The 19,434-nt window shown below is 37.7% G+C and overlaps 2 protein-coding genes across 2 annotated transcripts in view; both read left to right on the forward strand.

Moving 5' to 3' along the window:
• The window catches only part of LOC106130748 (lateral signaling target protein 2 homolog), a 33,523-nt gene extending 22,349 nt beyond the window's left edge, over positions 1-11,174 (forward strand). Inside the window, exons 6-14 of the mRNA XM_060950961.1 lie at positions 208-313; positions 1,153-1,308; positions 2,420-2,525; positions 2,931-4,409; positions 4,725-4,829; positions 5,448-5,650; positions 7,037-7,244; positions 8,250-8,386; positions 8,735-11,174. Coding sequence (XP_060806944.1) covers positions 208-313; positions 1,153-1,308; positions 2,420-2,525; positions 2,931-4,409; positions 4,725-4,829; positions 5,448-5,650; positions 7,037-7,244; positions 8,250-8,386; positions 8,735-8,856 — 2,622 coding nt within the window. The 3' untranslated portion in view covers positions 8,857-11,174. The remainder of the gene's footprint in view (positions 1-207; positions 314-1,152; positions 1,309-2,419; positions 2,526-2,930; positions 4,410-4,724; positions 4,830-5,447; positions 5,651-7,036; positions 7,245-8,249; positions 8,387-8,734) is intronic.
• Positions 11,175-11,552: 378 nt separating this feature from the next.
• On the forward strand, positions 11,553-18,803 carry LOC106130646 (uncharacterized). Its single transcript, XM_060950897.1, has 11 exons — positions 11,553-11,595; positions 12,205-12,272; positions 13,384-13,612; positions 14,409-14,614; positions 14,900-15,029; positions 15,747-15,862; positions 16,274-16,357; positions 17,274-17,446; positions 18,029-18,118; positions 18,278-18,337; positions 18,691-18,803. Exons 1-11 carry the CDS (start codon positions 11,553-11,555, stop codon positions 18,737-18,739), a joined length of 1,248 nt encoding a protein of 415 aa, XP_060806880.1. The 3' UTR covers positions 18,740-18,803.
• The last annotated feature ends 631 nt before the right edge of the window (positions 18,804-19,434 follow it).

Consider the following 19,434-nt stretch of genomic DNA (forward strand, 5'->3'; position numbering starts at 1 on the left):
ACAATGTGCCTTTCACCTTATTGACTAGTTGCCTTAACTATGCAAACAATGGTGTCAGAATTTTTCTCCTAAACCGCAACAATTTTAGAACTCGCCAAGGCGTTTTAATCATATTCCTGTCTGAGAATTTCGATGTCCATGTTTAGTATTACAATGAAAATTGCCTGCAATGTGCATCAAAAATTGATTGTATTTTTTGTTATCCAGGTGGACTCCTACGATCCAGCGTTGATGTTCGCGGTGCCTCGCCTCGCCATAGTAAGCGGCCTCCTCATTTACTCCAGTGGGCCGTTGAGCATAGACAAACCGCCAGGTATGATTTCGTCACGGTAATTTTAGGGTTATCTATAGATTTAAATCTTACAAAAAATGTCCGAAATAAGCAAATTCGTTCAAAAAAGATATATTAGGTAGGTTAGTAGCATATCAACCTATCCAAAATCACTGCAAATTTGCCTATTATTACCGCGTCATAGAGTTCAATGCGGATAACTAGATATTTGGTTAACTCTATATGCTACATTTAGATTGAGATGTAGTCTCTTTGGTCGTGTCGTCGACTCTTAAACTACCTATGTAGTACATTTCTTGTACATATGTATTTGTTTCTCCCACTGTTTAATAAGAGGAACTTACCTTTCCTTTGTTTGTTGTTCTTGTTACATACATACATACATATGGTCACGTCTATATCCCTTGTGGGGTAGACAGAGCCAACAGTCCCGAAAAGACTGAATGGCCACGTTCAGCTATTTGGCCTAATGTTAGAATTGAGATTCAAACAGTGACAGGTTGCTAGCGCATTGCCTAAAAAGAAACCCAAGTTGTAGATAAGCCTATCCCTTAGTCGCCTTTTACGACATCCATGGGAAAGAGATGGAGTGGTCCTATTCTTTTTTGTATTGGTTCCGGGAATCACACGGCAAAATTCCATGGAAATAAAATAAAATAAATTATGTCTTGCTAGAGGTAACTCATAAGCTTAATATCGGGTCGTGATTTTCGCGAACTTATGAATTTTCTAAATGATTCATTGATTTTAGAACATTCTAATATTAGGTACTTTGACCCTTTACGACATTGTGAGAACGAAAAAAGAATAGGATTCGTTTCTTGTTGACAGCACTAATGTATTTGCATTGTTTTTCCCAGAGGAGATGTCGGACATGTTCCGGCCGTTCCGCACGCTGCTGCACAAGATCCGCTCGCTGCTGTGGACGCTGGAGCGGCGCGAGCTGTGCGCGCTGGAGCGGCTGCTGTGCACCAACGAGGGCGTGGCCGGCCTGGCCAGCCTCGACCTGCCACCAGGTCAGTATAACAGCTTTTCACGTTTTTATACTTAGTAGTACCTGGTTGACCGAGCGTTGCTCAGTTTTTTGTTTTTGGTAGAACGTGTTTCAATATTAGTCAAGTTTTGCAAACATCTTACTTTAGTATGTTTATATGTCTTGGGAAACGAGCTTTTCTCGAACCTAGGATTTTGATAAATCGATTCCTTGAGCCCCTAATCTGTAACTTTCATGAAAATCGTTGGAGCCGTTTCCGAGATCCTGATTATATATATATACAAGAATTGCTCGTTTAAATATATTAGATTAGATAGATACTAGATGACTTCCGAACAAGTGCTTAACGTGTTTTAAATGATTGCAATAAACGTGTACTAAACGAGTTATCAAGTGAACTAGGTGAGTACAATACCAGTACTAAAGAAGCATAAGATTGGCTCCCTCCTCTGGATATTGGACATGTTAATCTCACATATACGCATGTCACGGCATGTCATACATATATACAGAGTGCTAAATGTGTACTAAATTTAAGATTCTGAGGCCGCTATGTACTTTCAACTTACACAAATGTGTCGTTTCTGCGTCACGTGATAGACAAATAACAAACTAAACGAGGTCATGTCGCGTTTTGTGTATCAATAAGGACTTAGATAACTTGGCGAGCCTTGTCCCGAGCTGCAAATCTTTAGATTTTGACCATTTTCTGACGTATAAACCCACATAGATGATCCCTGCCGACGTCAATTCAGGCATGTTTAGATCTTCCTCTTACCTCTGAAATGAAATTGTTATAATGTAGACCTAACATTTAAGTCAAAAAATATTAACACTTACAATAAGTAGTTAGTTAATTACACCATTGATGTCACATTTGGTTTATGGATTTGTTCGAAAATTTACTTAAAGTGACTGTTTTTTAAACCTAGTATGTTTCAATCTTTTATTCGCTTTGCCAAAATTTATACTTTGGAAATGAAATCTTAACTACGTAGTTGGAAATGTCATAACTTTTGACGTTGCTGTGTGACCAAGATGGCGGCGGGGTCTGACTTTTTAATTAATCTTGTACTGCTCTGATGTCGCTACTCTATGTAACATTTATTTTAACAGAACCTTTTTATTTTCAGCTGCAGAGACGACAAACGATGAATCATGTCCTTACCCGGACATAGGCGAGTTCGTCTCCAGATTCTATGCGGACCACGCACACTGTCGAGATTTGTATACACAGAGGTATGGTTTTTATTTTTTACTATCATGTATTTGATATGAATAATAGTGGGAAAGGTTTTAATGCGCTAACTGCTTGCTACTCCTCCCGTGCTGCAATTTTATTTTTATTCAATTAATAAAATGAGGTGCAATCTAAATTCGATCAAATAATTCATTCATCTAAACGTGACCTTTAAATCTTGTTTGATTATTGGCGTTGTATAACTCGTGTTATAAGAGATACAGACACGGTACGTTTGTCGCGTTCTTAATGAGGAAACTCGACCTCCACCTCTTGACCACATTTGATCATCATAAGAAAACCTAAGCATAAAATTTTATCATTTTTCCCTAATTGTAAGAATAATTATATTGTGTATAATATTCCCCAGTTTGATCATCTCCTCGAAAATATATTTCGATTAGTTCCAGCGAACCGACAATAACGGACGGGGACTACCTTCCCGACAACATCGAGGTCATGACCCCCCTCATAGACGGCCTGCAGCGCCTCGCCGACGACCCGCAGCCCGGCAGCGAGCCGGAGCCCGACTCCGACGCGGAGCTCCGGCAGCGCCGCTCCGCAGGCACCGCCAGCACTGACACATTCCACGAAGAGAGATCTAGAAAGCAAAGCAGAGCGGACTCTAATGACCTAGCATCACTAAGGAATCTATCCACAAACGGCCTTATGATGTTCGATCCCTTAGTCATCAACGCGGCGTCGACGTCTACAGAGAGACAAATGCCTGACCACGATCTAGTGACGTCACTGAACGAACAAGTCACAGAAATAGCAGATCGTCTCTCGTCGATTGTCGCGAGCGATGTTGAAATCGAACATCAAAAGCATTCGTTCTCAACCAACGATATGCCACTCATAACTGAAGATTCAGAGTTCTTGGGGCCGAGGAACGAACAATTGAGTTGTATGCCTTCGACGAGCCACGGATATCTAATACCGAACGCGATAAACCACGACCCGGCGGTCATGTCCTTATCACACAATAATTCGGCCGTTTTCAATTCCGAGGAATTAGATATAAACGGTGCGATGATGAATAATGATCTCCCATTAATTATACCGGATAGCATCGACAGTGAAATTGTAAATACTAATATATCTATAGCCAATGCGAATTTGAGTTCTCTTCTGTTGACCAACGAGGAATACAGGCAGAACTTTCCAGATGAAACTAATGATGACAATGACAATACTAGTTTTCAATCAGCGAAGATGAATATGGATAGAGATGAAGAAAGGGTCAAGTTTATGTTAGGGTATGAAAGTGATCACGAATCGCCAGTAGATTCCGGTGTTAGCACAGAAAATACTAGTTTAGATAGATCGCCTGATACTGATCAAAGCAAGGATATAAAAGGGAATCATTTCATGAAACAAAACAGGGTACTAGATAGTCCTGATGAGAAAAACACCAAAAACACATTGGAAAGTTCATTTTCTGATGTGAATAATGACACTGTTAATATTAATTACGTCGAAGAAGATGCTATAAAGAATGAAGCTGGCTCGTCGAGTATAGATGTATTAAATAGGTTAAGTTCAGACGAGGAGGGGTTGAATGAGGCGACGAATGATAAAACACAAGACTGGGGCGCGAATGTGCCCGAAGAGGAATATATGACGATAGACGAAGTTATTACAGAGTTAAGAAGGCATAGAGAGTCGGATAAGAAAATTAGTTCGCTAGTTGAAGACAATAATATTAGTTGTAGTGGCGCGAACACTTCGCAGAGTTCATCGCGGCATAAGAAGAGAAAGAGTGGGAAGAGTAAGAGAAAGAAAAGTAAAATGTGGTCGCCAGCGATCGTGTTGTTGGATAGCAGAGCGGCGCAGAATAATAATCCTTTGAGGTTGAATTTGGACCATTTTGTGGACGAGAGGTAAGTTAATCTATTTGAAATGTTTATTACAGACGTTTCTACTCTGTTCTTACGTGCGATTTCGTGCCAGAATTGCCCATATGTTTTGATGCATTATAAGTTAGTACCTTTGGCCGCTCTATTCATGATATAGCTGCCGCCCAGGCAATTTGAACTTGTAGAAATTCTTCACTTTATATCAAAGTTATTTGTTTAAAATTTGGTCGAGCTTTTTATTTAAAATATTTTTGTGGTGTAACAATTCCGGGTACAAAATAATAAAAATATGTTCATTATCTTAATTGAAGTTCTAAGTTTTTTATGATATTTTTTCAGCGGAACATCTTGCGGCGCTTCGGAATGTGCGGACGATGAGCAAATAGCGTTAGCGCTGCAAGCGCAGGAGTTGGCGGCGAGACAACAAGCCAGGGAAAAGTTTACGTATGTACACTCTTTATATGCCAGTGGTTCATTCTTGCTCTCTGTCTGTAAACTATAGTCCAATCTAAATCATCTCTTTCAACTTTGAATTATTGTAAAGTTGACGTTATTGAAGAAATGCTCCAGTGCAGTTTATAACCGCTATAGCTTCTTTTGCACTGACGCTTTGGATGCGGCAGCTTAGTCAACATCTGTGGACGTCGAATAAAATAATGTTGTGAAACGAAAATCCCATAATAATGAATAACCGTTTTGAATTTTTAATATCAAAAAATATCTGCACACATTTTCTCTGCTTCTGTAATCCAGTAATTTGGTTTGGTTTGTAGAGCTGATCAGTTCTCGGATTCGATTATTGGTCCAACTTAGATTAATTTTAACTTTATCACAGATGTCCTAGGAGCATCTTAGACTTTTTTATGTTATCATATAAAGCACGTCCATCATACGTTAGCGCGTCATATGCATTTGAATAATCCCCTATGAATCATAAGTTACATCGGATCCACTCCTCATTATTATTATAACTTTAGTCCGTTGTTTCAGTTTAGTGGTTACGGCTGTAAGTAGCCTGTCAATAATGAGTTTTTTTTTTAAATATTGATTTATTGATTCCAGGTCAAGTGAAGACCTAATCCACCGTTTGTTCGTCTGCATCGCTGGCGTCGCTGACCAACTGCAAACAAACTTCGCTGCTGATCTCCGGAACATCCTCAAGTCGGTGTTCCTCATGAACCAGACTCCGGACACACCGGAGCCAACCCCGGACAAGCAGGACACCATCGAGTACGAGGCCACGGAGGACCAAGTCATCCAGAATGGTAATATATCACGTACTATATCAAATCAACTCGTCTGCTGATCTACGGAACATCCTCAAGTCGGTGTTCCTCATGAACCAGACTCCGGACACACCGGAGCCAACCCCGGACAAGCAGGACACCAGCGAGTACGAGGCCACGGAGGACCAAGTCATCCAGAATGGTAATATATCACGTACTATATCAAATCAACTCGTCTGCTGATCTACGGAACATCCTCAAGTCGGTGTTCCTCATGAACCAGACTCCGGACACACCGGAGCCAACCCCGGACAAGCAGGACACCATCGAGTACGAGGCCACGGAGGACCAAGTCATCCAGAATGGTAATATATCACGTACTATATCAAATCAACTCGTCTGCTGATCTACGGAACATCCTCAAGTCGGTGTTCCTCATGAACCAGACTCCGGACACACCGGAGCCAACCCCGGACAAGCAGGACACCATCGAGTACGAGGCCACGGAGGACCAAGTCATCCAGAATGGTAATATATCACGTACTATATCAAATCAACTCGTCTGCTGATCTACGGAACATCCTCAAGTCGGTGTTCCTCATGAACCAGACTCCGGACACACCGGAGCCAACCCCGGACAAGCAGGACACCATCGAGTACGAGGCCACGGAGGACCAAGTCATCCAGAATGGTAATATATCACGTACTATATCAAATCAACTCGTCTGCTGATCTACGGAACATCCTCAAGTCGGTGTTCCTCATGAACCAGACTCCGGACACACCGGAGCCAACCCCGGACAAGCAGGACACCATCGAGTACGAGGCCACGGAGGACCAAGTCATCCAGAATGGTAATATATCACGTCCCATATCAAATCAACTTGTCTGCTGATGTACTGAACATCCTGAAGTTGGTGTTCTCTATGAATCAGACTATAGATACTCCAGTGAAATATGTTTCACAGTCCAAAAAAAAAACCTGCTTAGTGAATTTTAAGTTAGACCAAGCCTTACATCTGAGCAAACCACTCACAATTTGGGGCAACAGTTTTTACGTGTTGCAATTACATATTTACATAACAGACGGAAATTCTAAAAGTCACATTTTTGGCTTCAGCTGTTCATATATATAGATGTTCTAGTACATCGGTCAGTTACAATTATAGTATACTAGAGACCGCCCGCGACTTCGTCCGCATGGAAAACCCTATCAATCCCGCGTAAACTTCGGGATATAAAGTAGTCTATATGTTATTCTGGGTCTTCAGCTACCTACATACCAAATTTCATCGTAATCGGTTCAGAAGTTTTCACGCAAAAGTTTGTATGTCAGTATGGACTGACATACAAACTTTCGCATTTATAATATTAGTAGGAAGTAGGATTTACTGATGGATTTATTTTATTATGTGTGGATTCCAGGCAGCTCATTTGACAGCGTATACTCGGCCGAGGAAGTGTACGCGGACAGCACATCAGACTCGACCCCTTCAGAATCGAACTCGCGTCTGGTCCGTCGGAACACGGTCAACGCGACCACTCTCGCCGCCGAAGAAGCACCGAGAAGGAAATCTGTCGATAACACCAGCCATTTGCAAGCTTCGGTGTCTACAGGAGATTTGACTTATACGTAAGTGATGTTATGAGTTATGATAGCCTAGTACTTAAAACGGTTGCTTTGAAGAAAATCTGTGGATAATACTAGTAATTTATTCGCAAGCGTCAGTGGAGATTTATGTTAAACGTGATCTTCTTATGAGTTATATTTGCCTGGTACCTTGGTAGAACGGTTTCTTCATTACAAAAAGAAATCGATTTCGTACATTTGGCATTGGATAAAGACTTATACGTAAGTGATCTGAAGTTGCATTATGTCGGCCTTGTACTATGGAAGAATGAACGTTTTCATAGTCTCATTTTCTCTTGTCTTTTCATAGCATATTTGAATGAATGATAAATTTATGATAAGCATATATTCTCACAGTGTTCTTTATCTGATCCCGACCTTCAGTAATCTCGAGAATTCAATCGAAAATACATTACGTTGTTAAATAGAGAGGAAAGGAATATTGATGATTTCGTGCAATTATTTTTTTTGGCAATATTTTTCTTTTACTGGTTTTAAACTATTTATAAATAATACAGGTTTCACACTTTCTTATATATCTCGAACGTTTCGAATGAATCATGTTACAATGATCCGTGGTCACCGAGCGACTGATAACCAGCCGGCTACTGTTCCGTATGCACTGTAGATTGTTCTTCCACCGCTAAGTTGTTAACATGCCGAGATGATTTATAATACATACATACATAAAATCACGCCTCTTTCCCGGAGGGGTAGGCAGAGACTACCTCTTTCCACTTGCCACGATCTCTGCATACTTCCTTCGCTTCATCCACATTCATAACTCTCTTCATGCAAGCTCGGCGGTTTCGGGTACTTTTGACCTGACCCTTTACCAAGACGCCCTTAATTTGATCAAGATACGTTCGTCTAGGTCTATAATTAATAGATAATATTTTTCTAAAAGTTTCAAATTGTTTGACATGACATTAAGAATACATTCAAAGGGAAATTGTCGCCTTACCTGTAGGTATTTAGTTATATTGATCTTTTGTTTGTCCCCCGCAGCCCCGCCCCCGCGCCCGCGGCGCCGGAGCGGCCGGAGCGGCTGCCGGAGTGGGTGCCGGACATCGCGGCGGCCGCCTGCATGCGCTGCCGGGCGCACTTCACCGCCTTCCGCAGGAGGCACCACTGTCGCAACTGCGGTCAGTCTCATGTTTAGTTTTTGTATCTTATTTCCTACTACACTGCCCTTAAGTTACTTACTTATGCCATATTTTAGCTTGTAAGGACCTGTACTTAAGAATTAAGTAGGGGTGTGCTTCGATCATACATACATATAATTACGTCTATATCCCTTGCGGGGTAGACAGAGCCAGTAGTCTTGAAAGACTGATAGGCTACTTTCAGCTGTTAGAATTGAGATTCAAATTTGCTTCGATCAATCAGTAATTTTTTTCTTAAATGTGTATGATTTAATTGAGTAAATATTATTTGTATAGTAACAAGACCATCATAACAATCATAAATATAAAATTGTTTTACCTCTTCAGGCAAAGTATTCTGCGCCTCGTGCAGTTCAAACTCTATTCCGCTACCACGATTTGGCCAATTGAAGCCGGTGAGAGTCTGCGAAGAGTGCTTCACCACCAACCGGAACCAGACCCATCGGTGAAATACCCCACCTGTGGGTCTTACATGGGTACCTTCTGATTAATAGATGAAACCGTTATTTTGTTATATCATATAGTATAAAAATATTAATTGAATGTTTGAAAAATCCTCTATACGATTTGGTCCTGACCTGCCCCTATAGCCAAGTGTCAAACGCTCGGAAGCGTTCCAGTAGCCGCTGACGCCTTAGATTATTATAGCGCTAGTTACCGCAGTTAGAATAAAAATTATACCATCTTTTTTTTAAGACATGTTTTTATGGTATTACTCCATCTAGTGATAAATCTATTTTTGGCTATCGCTTTGACGACAGCACTTTCGTTTGTCGATTGACATTTTGGCTAGAGGGGTTGACCATACAAAATGATACACCACGTAATTATACTATAAATGTGTGTTTGTAATTTTACTTTTATATGAATAAATAATGACAATCCTGGCAACTCCGTACAGAGTTTACAAGATTATGACACTAGATGGCAACACAGTGACGTCGAGTCTCAAAGCCTGTTGTAATTATGGACATCTGTTGCGAATCTGAAAATCAAACATTGGCGATAATACAACAGAAAGTATCGGTTTATTTTATGTTTCATTTTGTTATTGGATATATATTTTTAGGACATATTTCTTTTCAACTTTCGTGAATAACCGCGTTCGATCGGCCGTTATAGGTTAATTTCCTGATATTTTGATAGCAGTTAGATGACTGACTTCATTCTCTTGCCATCTAGTGTATGTATTTTTTAAAAACCCCAATTTTAATATGTTTACTAATAAATGAAATGTGCATCACTGTCGATACGTCACATCCAAATAAATTTCAAATATAATTATAAAAAATTAGTAAGCGTCACTCTATGTCCCTACAATACTTTAAGTTTTATAATTTTTTTGTCCACACTATTAAAGATCTCAGATATATAAAATTTGACGATAAGTAATGTTATATAAATTTATATTGTCTTCCTAACAAGTGCAAATCTTTTAACGTTAAAACTAATAAATTTCTACTATATTTGAACTCTTGTTAATTTTGACACCATTCAGATTATCAGAAACTATATACTATTTAATCTTTTGTGATTTAAGATTTACAATAGTATACCATCAAGTCCATATGCCTATAGGTTAATATTACAGCGGAGGCTTGGTTTTAAAAAATCGGCCAACCAGGTTAAATTTTACCAAAAGTGGGTTGCTTTTATTGGTTGATTCTCACAAATCCGTATGAATTCATCCTGAATCACTTGTACGGCGTTCCAAAATCTATGTCTTTAAGTTATGGCCACATAAAAAGACATAATACGTTGATAATATTTTAACGTTTATCATAAAGAACATAACCGTAGTTTTGACGTCCATTTATTGTCCAAATCATTAAAAATTCCATGTTGACTGAGAGTATAATATTTTATTTTCTATTTTTAGGGTAGCTCTCTAAATGTTAATTGTGCTACTATATACTATGTTTATGTGTGTTAATATCACTTACGATCGCCGTGTGATTTATAATAAGTATGGGAAGTAATTAACTTTGAAAAATACTGACATAGCAAGTTCCAAACGGGAATATGACCTTGAATTTTTTCATACCTCCATATAATCATGGTAATTGGAAAGAGACGAAGGGAAACGAAAATCTGCTGATGTCAAAGAGATTTATAGAAAATAAAGTCTTGCGAGTTATTTTTTCATCCTGACATTTTTTTATTTATGTTGGTTTTGCAGTTTGGTTATAATTACCTTTTATGATAACAAAATTATAAGTATTGTTTGTTGATCTACTCTGTAAGAATAATTTTTTTTTTCGTTTGACATCCAAATGTTTTTCTTTTCTAAATGTTACTATCTATTTTCTGTAAATGCAAACAACGGCAAGGCGGTCGTGAGCTGTTTCGCCCCAAATTAAATCAGTAGGTTAAGTAGGAATGTTCAAATAAATGAATATATTTTAAGAATACCTGTAAATGATGTTTATATTTTTAACAAATACATATTACCTTCAATGTTAAAATACCATACCATTTTTAATTAATAATTATTGATTAAGGATAAAACTTTAAAAGATTCCATAATTTTTATATCCTATGGTGTTAGTTTAGGTATTTTTATGATAAGCCTTATGAAAATGTATGTAAATTTTGTAAAGATATGTTAAGTATAGACCATACAATGATAGCTACTGTTTCATAGTTTCTTTTTGTATATTATAACAATAATGTAAACTTTCCCATGCACATCTGACCTATGTTTTCAATATTGTATTCCATTAATATTGTTGAATATTTTAATCTTGTAAGTAAACGTCAGATATAAGGTAAATCAGTCGTTTTATTATTTAACTTACACCTTTCAATGTTACAGCGGTTATCAGCATATCCGCTTTCTTCGATTCATTTGTGAGATATGGGAAGATGATATATCTACGAACACAACAAGGCACTCCATTCGAAGCGTCAAAGATAGAAGTTAGACCTATAACCTGTGCTTAGGTTTTACTTTTTTTGCCGCTAAACGGAGAGATGGAAAGAGTGAAAATAGGATATAATATGCCTAGATGGGCTAGCAACCTGCCACTTTGAATCTGAATTTCATTATTTATTCATTGAAAAACGTGGACTTTTGTCTTTTCAAGACTTGGCTCTGTCTATCGGACAAGGGACATACACGTGATTGTATGTCTAGAATTAAATAATGCATTCACGGTGTCTAGCTATATCTATGTCTGTGGTAGCAGGTATTTATTAAGTACATACTGAGTATTTCAGAGGGCAACCGACCGTGAAATTTAATCAGTTTGCAAAATGTTATGATAAATACAAGTTGCATAGTATTGCGAAGGAATGTTTAAATCAACGTTTTTACATTTCGTGTTTATATTTTGTGAGTATGTCTTCTTTGAGTTTTAAAGAGCTGAGGCAATAAAATTTGATGACAAAGCCCAAAAATATTTGCTGCAAGCATTTTTTTTTTAGTTTCCCTAAACTTTCGGAATGACTCACGTAACTAAATAATTAAATTACGTTAAACATTTTATTTACGTAGGTATAATATCAATTATCCATCATCAATTTACATAATTGTATTAAAAATTAAGTGCCTGGAGTTACATTAAATATTTTTCCAATGAACTGATAGGGGGCGGTTAACAAAGACTAACAGAAACAAAAAGAGACAATTTATGTCTGTCTGTCTGGTACGATTACTTCGAAACTACTCAACGGATTTGAACGGGGTTTTCACAGGTGGATTATAAAGTTAATACTCAAATGATATTACTCCGGCGCCAACCTATAGCGGCAACATCTGGTTAAGATATAAATATTTGAATAAACTATTATTACAGTGCATACTATTCATAGTCAGCGCAAGATATTGGATGGCGATACAGTCTATGCGAAAAAACGATACGTGGTAAGTGTTACATAATGTATTGCAGTTGTATGTAGTCTGTGGAGAGTGCAACCTGGAACACGCAGAGACGAGAGACGAATAGACGAATAAATCGTTAGAATAGAATAGATTTATTTTCAAAATTGGATAAAAGGTATCACTTATTGACGTCACATCACTTAAATCTAATTATAACTACTACCGCTTCCAAAGCGCATGTGTAGAAGAAGCGGCGGAACAAACTACACGGACGTCAATTTACAAATATACATAGATGTCTTAAATCTAAATCGTAGACGAATGCACAGTGTCTACATTAAAAACATGAATGAATGTAGAACTAATTATACTAGTATCTGATCTAGAACTAGTTACTGTTTATTATAATACTCGTAGTATGTACAAACTAAGTTTTTGGCTCTAAGACTAAGAGTCGTACGTCCTGTATCTTGCCTCTTTTCCAGATGGTTAGGCTGAGATAGATCTTTCCACTTGTAAATATAACATTCATAAGTCTCATATTTATTTCTTTTAACTTAATAATTGTATAAACAACGTTGATACAATGGACGGATACTTACATTCTTATACTCACGTCTATATCCCTTGACGGTAGGCAGAGTCTTGCAAAGACTGAAAGGCGTCAAAAGTCACGTACAGCTGTATGGCTTAATGATGGAATTGAGGTTCAAATAGTGACAGGTTGCTAGCCCATTGCCTAAATGGGTAACAGTCTTCATGCAAGCTCGTCGATTTCGGGTACTCTTGACCTTTATGGTCTGTAAATAAAATATGAATCAGTGGTTTAACTCATATCCATGCGGACTTTTCCCTTACAAGGCGAGTAGAACTCGTACATTGCCAATTTTTGAATATTCTGCAGTTTTATTTGGGGCTAGTTCCCACTAGTTCAATTGGTCAGTTCAATCGTTGAACTAGTGAGACTTTTTTTTTCTCAGTAGTTCAACTTGGTACAACTCTCCCGAAAGTTGAATTACTGAGACAAAAAAGTTGTACTCACCTCTTTTTATAACACAAATTAGTTCAATTGGTCAGAACAACGATTGAACTGACCAATTGAACTAGTGGGAACTAGCCTTATTAGGTAGGGAAACTTCATTTAATTTTCCAGGTGTATTTAGTAAAAGCTTTAAGCGCCCAGTCTCCTGATGAGACCTGGCTCTGTGGGGGCGCTATCGTGACTAGTTTATTCATCCTGACCTCCTCGGCGTGTCTCGAAAGTGTTGATTACATATTCGCCATTTCTGGACTCTCGGAATATGTTAGGACAGAGGACTTACGGACGCATCCATGTACCAGAAAGACTAGGAAGAGAATCGTCATGACTTGTGTGCCGAAGTGTAGGTATTCTTTATGTCAATCACGTCAATGTTGTTTACGAGGTTGACAAATTCAAATTCAAAATTTTTATTCATTATTATAGGATACTATTATATCGCTTAATAATTGTCGTATGGTTTAACAACATTGGTTGACGTCAAATAAATTACTTAAAAACTAAGTTTACTGCCGCTTCCAAGGCGTCAGTGCAGAAGAAGCGGTAACAAACTGCACTGCAGCATTTTCTTCAACAACGTCAACTTCACAATATTAAATTATACTTAGAATACTTAGAATAGAATGTGGCCAACAGAGCCAAGTCTCGTGAAGACTGAAAGGCCACGTTCAGCTTTATGGCTCAATGATGGAATTGATATTGAAATAGTGACAGGTTGTTCGACCATCGCCCAAAAAACGATGCTAAGTTTATTGCCTTTTACGACATCCATGGGAAAGAGATGGATTGGTCCTATAATTAAGTACCGGGAGCCACACGATACAACTGCTAGGTATTTTACATAAAATACCAATCACGTCTTTTATTTGTTATGGGCAGACAGAGCCAAGGTTTGATGATAAAATTGAGATTCAGATAGGTAATTATTTACGGATATTGCTGTTATTTTAAGTGATGTTTTAGCTGCTAGCAACCGGCATATCACCTCAAATAGCAATCCCAAGTTTATAAGCCTTTCCCTTGTTTGAAATTAAGTAAATGAAAAAGACGTGTCTATATCTATGTACTTAGGTAGTCTGATCTTGTTTTTGGTTTGCTTCTAAAATATTAACATAATCACATTCGTGCTCAAATTACAGCTTACGACTTCGACGAAAACATCGAATATTGGTCCAATATCGACATAGCGCTCGCTAAAGTGGAATCCGAGTTTGATTTCAACTCAGCGCCACCTGAATGTAGTTACCCGCCCAATTTTATCGACATCAACTTTGATCCCAAATACCAAAATCCAGGAATCGATGTGCAGGTCTATGGATGGGGCCACAACTTGACTTGGAAACCGGTTAGTCAGTCATTCTGTAGTTAACCGCAACTCCGCCCGCGTTATACTTAAATTCCCGTTTCTGTCCGACAGAAATGCTATGTTACTCCCGAAGTTTTGTCTGTTGTATCATTAATTCTTTTGAGGCGATGGACTAGCAACCTGCCACTATTGAGTCTCAATTCCATCATTTTGACATACAGCTTACCGTATGGCCTTTCAGTCTTTTCATACCCGTGGGCTTTGTCTATCCCGCAAGGGATATAGACGTGATTATATGTATGTATACGTAAATTTTTCTTTCAGCCTGAGGACAAATCAGATTTGAATGTAAAGTATTTACAATATGCGCCGTTAATAATACGGCAGAGAAGTGTATGTCATAAAGCTTACGCCAATCTTAATCTTACCAAAATTATCGACAACAATATGCTGTGTAAGTTTATTTTTATTATTTAAATCTATACTAATATTATAAAGCTGAAGAGTATGTTTGTTTGTTTGAACGCGCTAATCTCAAGAACTACTTGTTCTACCTAATAGAAACATTCTTTTTGCGTTGAATAGACCATTTATCGAGGAAGGGTTTAGGCTATATAACATCACGCTGTAACTATAAGAAGCAAAGAAATAATGAAAAATGTGAAAAAAAAAACGGGAAAAATTATTCATCCTTGAGAGCTTCAATAATGCCCAAAATAACTATACCACGCGGATCAAGTCGCGGGCACAGCTTGTTTCATATAAGCCAATTAATCACAACAATGTATTCTCTCGTCCACATTATTATTCGTTGTTCAAGCAAATGCTCCAGTGCAGTTTGTCACCGCTTCTTCTGTACTGACGCTTTGGATGCGGAAGTAAACTTAATTTTAACTAATTTATTTGACGTCAACCAATGTTATGAAACCAAACGACATATTAAGTAATATATAAGTGTCCCATAATAATGAATAATAGTTCAAAACTAAATCGATCTCCATGAAATTTTGTATACATATGTATAGTGCGAAGCAGGACATAGGGTATTGTATTATTATGATTTACGGGCTAGACAGAGCCAATAGTCTATGATGCTAATTGAATGACATTGACAGTGTTAGCGCTGATAATATTAAAATTAAACTTACCATTAAAAGATTTTTTAGAACAGGCGTTGACGCACCAGGAAATATAGACGACCAAGGGAACATAATTCACAGAGCGAATCCTGTTGAGGAGCAATGTGTTACTGAGATCGAAAAACAACGCGGCATCAAAGGAGTACTGGTTGGTACATACATACATACATACATATGGTCACGTCTATATCCCTTGTGGGCTAGACAGAGCCAACAGTCTTGAAAAGACTGAATGGCCACGTTTAGCTATTTTACTGGTTGGTCTATTCATATATTTGGAAATCAATATATCATCAAAATCATTATCATCTTATACATGCAGAAAGTTAATTGAAAGTGTGTCTGTACATTAAATATTTTTTTTTAATATTAAAACTATCTTGCCATATTTAATCATGATTGTGCTAGCCTGGGTCTTCGTTGTTTATTAGAGTACTTATATTGTTTTTGTCACCATTTAAACATATGAAATGCAAATGGTATAAAGAGTAATAAATTAATTTCTGTTCAAAGTACATAATATTTTTTTACATTTAATAACACCTTATATTTTAAACAGTGCAAAAATAACTCGTTTTCCGATAACACAAGAAGATATGCAACAACTGATGGAAAGGTTCTTCGAGGAAAGGGAATCTGTCAGGTAACCTTTCATTGATAGCCGACAAATCATCAGAACCGTGTGCCGTGTAGTTCCCGGCACCAAAAAAAAAAAGAATAGGACCACTCCCTCTCATACCCATGGATGTCGTAAAAGGCAGCTAAGGGATTAGCTTATAAACTTGAGATTCTTCTTTTAGGCGATGGGCTAGCAACCTGCTACATCATCTCTGGCTATCCCTCCTCCTCCGTGAATTTGTAAGTGATTTGATCAGCGCCATCTAGTGGTAACGCGATGGCACTAATGCAATTCCATACAAATTCGTGATGACTTGCTCGACGCGTTTGATCGAGTAAAACTCGCACTAACCCCTATGTCCCATACTGGACCCTGGTTAACGTTGCGCTTAGTACTTAGATGAGTTTGCCTTTTCTTTAGACGTCTTTAACGATATCCATAGGAAAATATGGAGACCTATTACAAATATAGAGTTCACCCTTTATTACAGATTCTATGACTTGACGCTATTACGTTTAAAACTGATGAAGAGTATGGAGAAAGAGGACAATGTTGGCGGCAATGACGCCCTGGAACTGAATCTGGTTTTATTGATGATCTGACTGACCCATTAGATCCTGAAGCCCTTTAAAAGTTCAATAATAAAATAGATAGTGCCGTGTGGTTCCCGGCACCAATATAAAAAAGAATAGGATCACTCCATCTCTTTCCCATGGATGTCGATAAAGGCGACTAAGGGATAAGGGAAAGGCTTACAAAATTGCGATCCTTTTTTAAGGCGATGGGCTAGCAACCTGTCACTGTTTGGATCTCAATTCCATCATTTAGCCGAGCAGCTGAACGTGGCCATTCAGTCTTTTCGGGACTATAGGCTCTGTCTACCCCGTAAGGAAAATAGACGTGACTATATGTATGTATGTATGTATGATTATAATTTCAGAACGACCATGGCGGACCTCTCGTTACGTTTATAGGCAATCGGGAATACCTCATTGGCGTGGCGTCTCTTTACAGAGTCACTGCCTCTTCGAGATGTGTGGGGCCATTTCTCTTCACAAGCACCCAATGTAATGGGCTGTTTCTCAGTTGTGTCCTCAATGAGACCGTATTACAGTAAGATATCATATATATAATCTATATAAAATCAGGTATTTATTCCTTACGGGATAGACAGAGACAATAGCCTTGGAATGTAAGGGCACGTTCAGCTATATGGCTTAATGATGGAATTGAAATACTAACAGGTTGCTAGCCCCACGCTTACAAAAAGAATCCCAAGTCAATTAGCCCTTCCCTCTCGACTCATTGAAATCATTGGACACGATGAAAAGACGCAATGTCTTTTCATCGTGTCACTGCCTCTTCATTGTTTGTTGAACTCTTTCTGCCCACGAGCACCCAATGCAATGGATTGTTTAGTTGTGTTCTCAATTAAACTGAATCATGGTAAGAATAAACTGATTTATTTTTCTTCTTTGTCGCCTTAGTGTTACATTCCCACCTCTCTAAAGAAAAACCCGGGTTGCGCCTATGACCATTATTTTAGTACGCCATTTTTGGACCGCCATAAAAATTTTAATTATAAAAGACTGTACAATAGTAGAAGTGGTACCTAAGCTCTTTTGGTTTTGACATCATCATTTTAATTGTGCATAACTTGAAATATCATTCTTTATGCAAAATTTTTGTTTACAGGGATGTGAATTCAGTTTGCAATATCAAATCTTACGCAAGAGGTTTCGAAATCAGAAAAAAAATTATATCCTGGAGAAACCATCCTGAGGGGTATGTATTAAGCATTGTGTTTTGTATAGGTACTATAAAAAATTTTCCTTGTCAAGCAATCTTGTAAATGGCTATGAATAAATTTCTTCTTATTTTATTAAGTTTTAACACAGAGGTCGTCAAAATAAAAGAAAATAACTGCGTTTATTTATTTTCTAGGCCTGCTGCAAATGAAATCGACGACTGGGAAGCTTCTACCGCGGCGCCTTTGAGATTCAGGTCTAAAGAAATATCAATTTTAAGTTAGCAATGAGTCGTAATAGTCAACCCCGTCTGTGTTGCACGATATTTTAGTAATTTGAGTGGACCTATTCTTAATTGCCAGGAACCACACGGCACTGTGGTGTGGTCGTACACTGTGCAGTATAAATAGCAACTAATAATGAATGTAACTTTTCAAATTGATCTTATGCCTCGTATACGATCAGCCCTAATGAGAATCGTCCCTGAAAAATGATTTTATTTATTTGTTTATCTATATTGTACAGTAAAGTTTAAACTAAGATTTTAGAGTATTTGAGCTAATTATGGACTGTTGAGTGTTGTTCAATATTTATTCATCTATTTTTCAGGCCTGAAGATATGAGTAGCAGTAGTTCAAGAGAGTTATTTTCGGACTAAGGACACATTAGATACAATTAATAAAAAAAATATATATCATGAAGAATGGTCATCACCGCTGAAATTTTTTTAATATAATATGTGTAGGTTTTATTTCTCGGTTTCTCACAAGAGAATTAGTTTCATCAAAATCGGTCCATTACAAAGATATAGTTCTTATCATTGAATACCTACGTAAAAGATATTCATAGGTACTAATATTATAAATGTGAAAATGTGTTTCTGTGTTTGTTTTTCACGTCAAAACCACTAAACCAATCTCCATGAAATTTTGTATACATCCAGTGTGGAGTAACTAGAAGGGCAAAGCTGGTAATCTATACACGAGGATCTGTGCAGTCTCATGCCACAACATATTGTAATCAGTTTGGTGTTTGGTTGTTTAGTAGGTCAGCATTTACCGAATTCGACGCGCGAAACAGGTCAGATGGTTGCTAAATTTAACTCTTTTAACGTTCTCACAATGTCATAAAGGGTCAAATTAATATTAGAATGTTCTAAAATCAATGGATCTGTCATTTAGAAAATTCATAAGTTCGTGAAAATCACGACCCGATATTAAGCTTATGAGTTAAGTCTCGCAAGGCAAAATTTATTTTATTTAATTTCCATGGAATTTTGCAGAAGAGGGGTAGCCATATATTTAAAGTTGAAATTATTTTTTATAGTTAACTTAAACTATTTTTTCTACACGG

The sequence above is a fragment of the Amyelois transitella genome, chromosome 23, assembly GCF_032362555.1.
Source record: "Amyelois transitella isolate CPQ chromosome 23, ilAmyTran1.1, whole genome shotgun sequence".
NCBI lineage: Eukaryota > Metazoa > Arthropoda > Insecta > Lepidoptera > Pyralidae > Amyelois > Amyelois transitella.

Bases quoted from the DNA above. Each gene is read 5' to 3' on its own strand.
- LOC106130646 (XM_060950897.1), top strand. From the start codon at position 11,553: ATGCATTCACGGTGTCTAGCTATATCTATGTCTGTGGTAGCAG. The intron at 17,447-18,028 runs GTAAGATATCAT...TTTTGTTTACAG, and splicing joins CTCAATGAGACCGTATTACA to GGATGTGAATTCAGTTTGCA. The intron at 18,119-18,277 runs GTATGTATTAAG...TTTATTTTCTAG, and splicing joins TGGAGAAACCATCCTGAGGG to GCCTGCTGCAAATGAAATCG.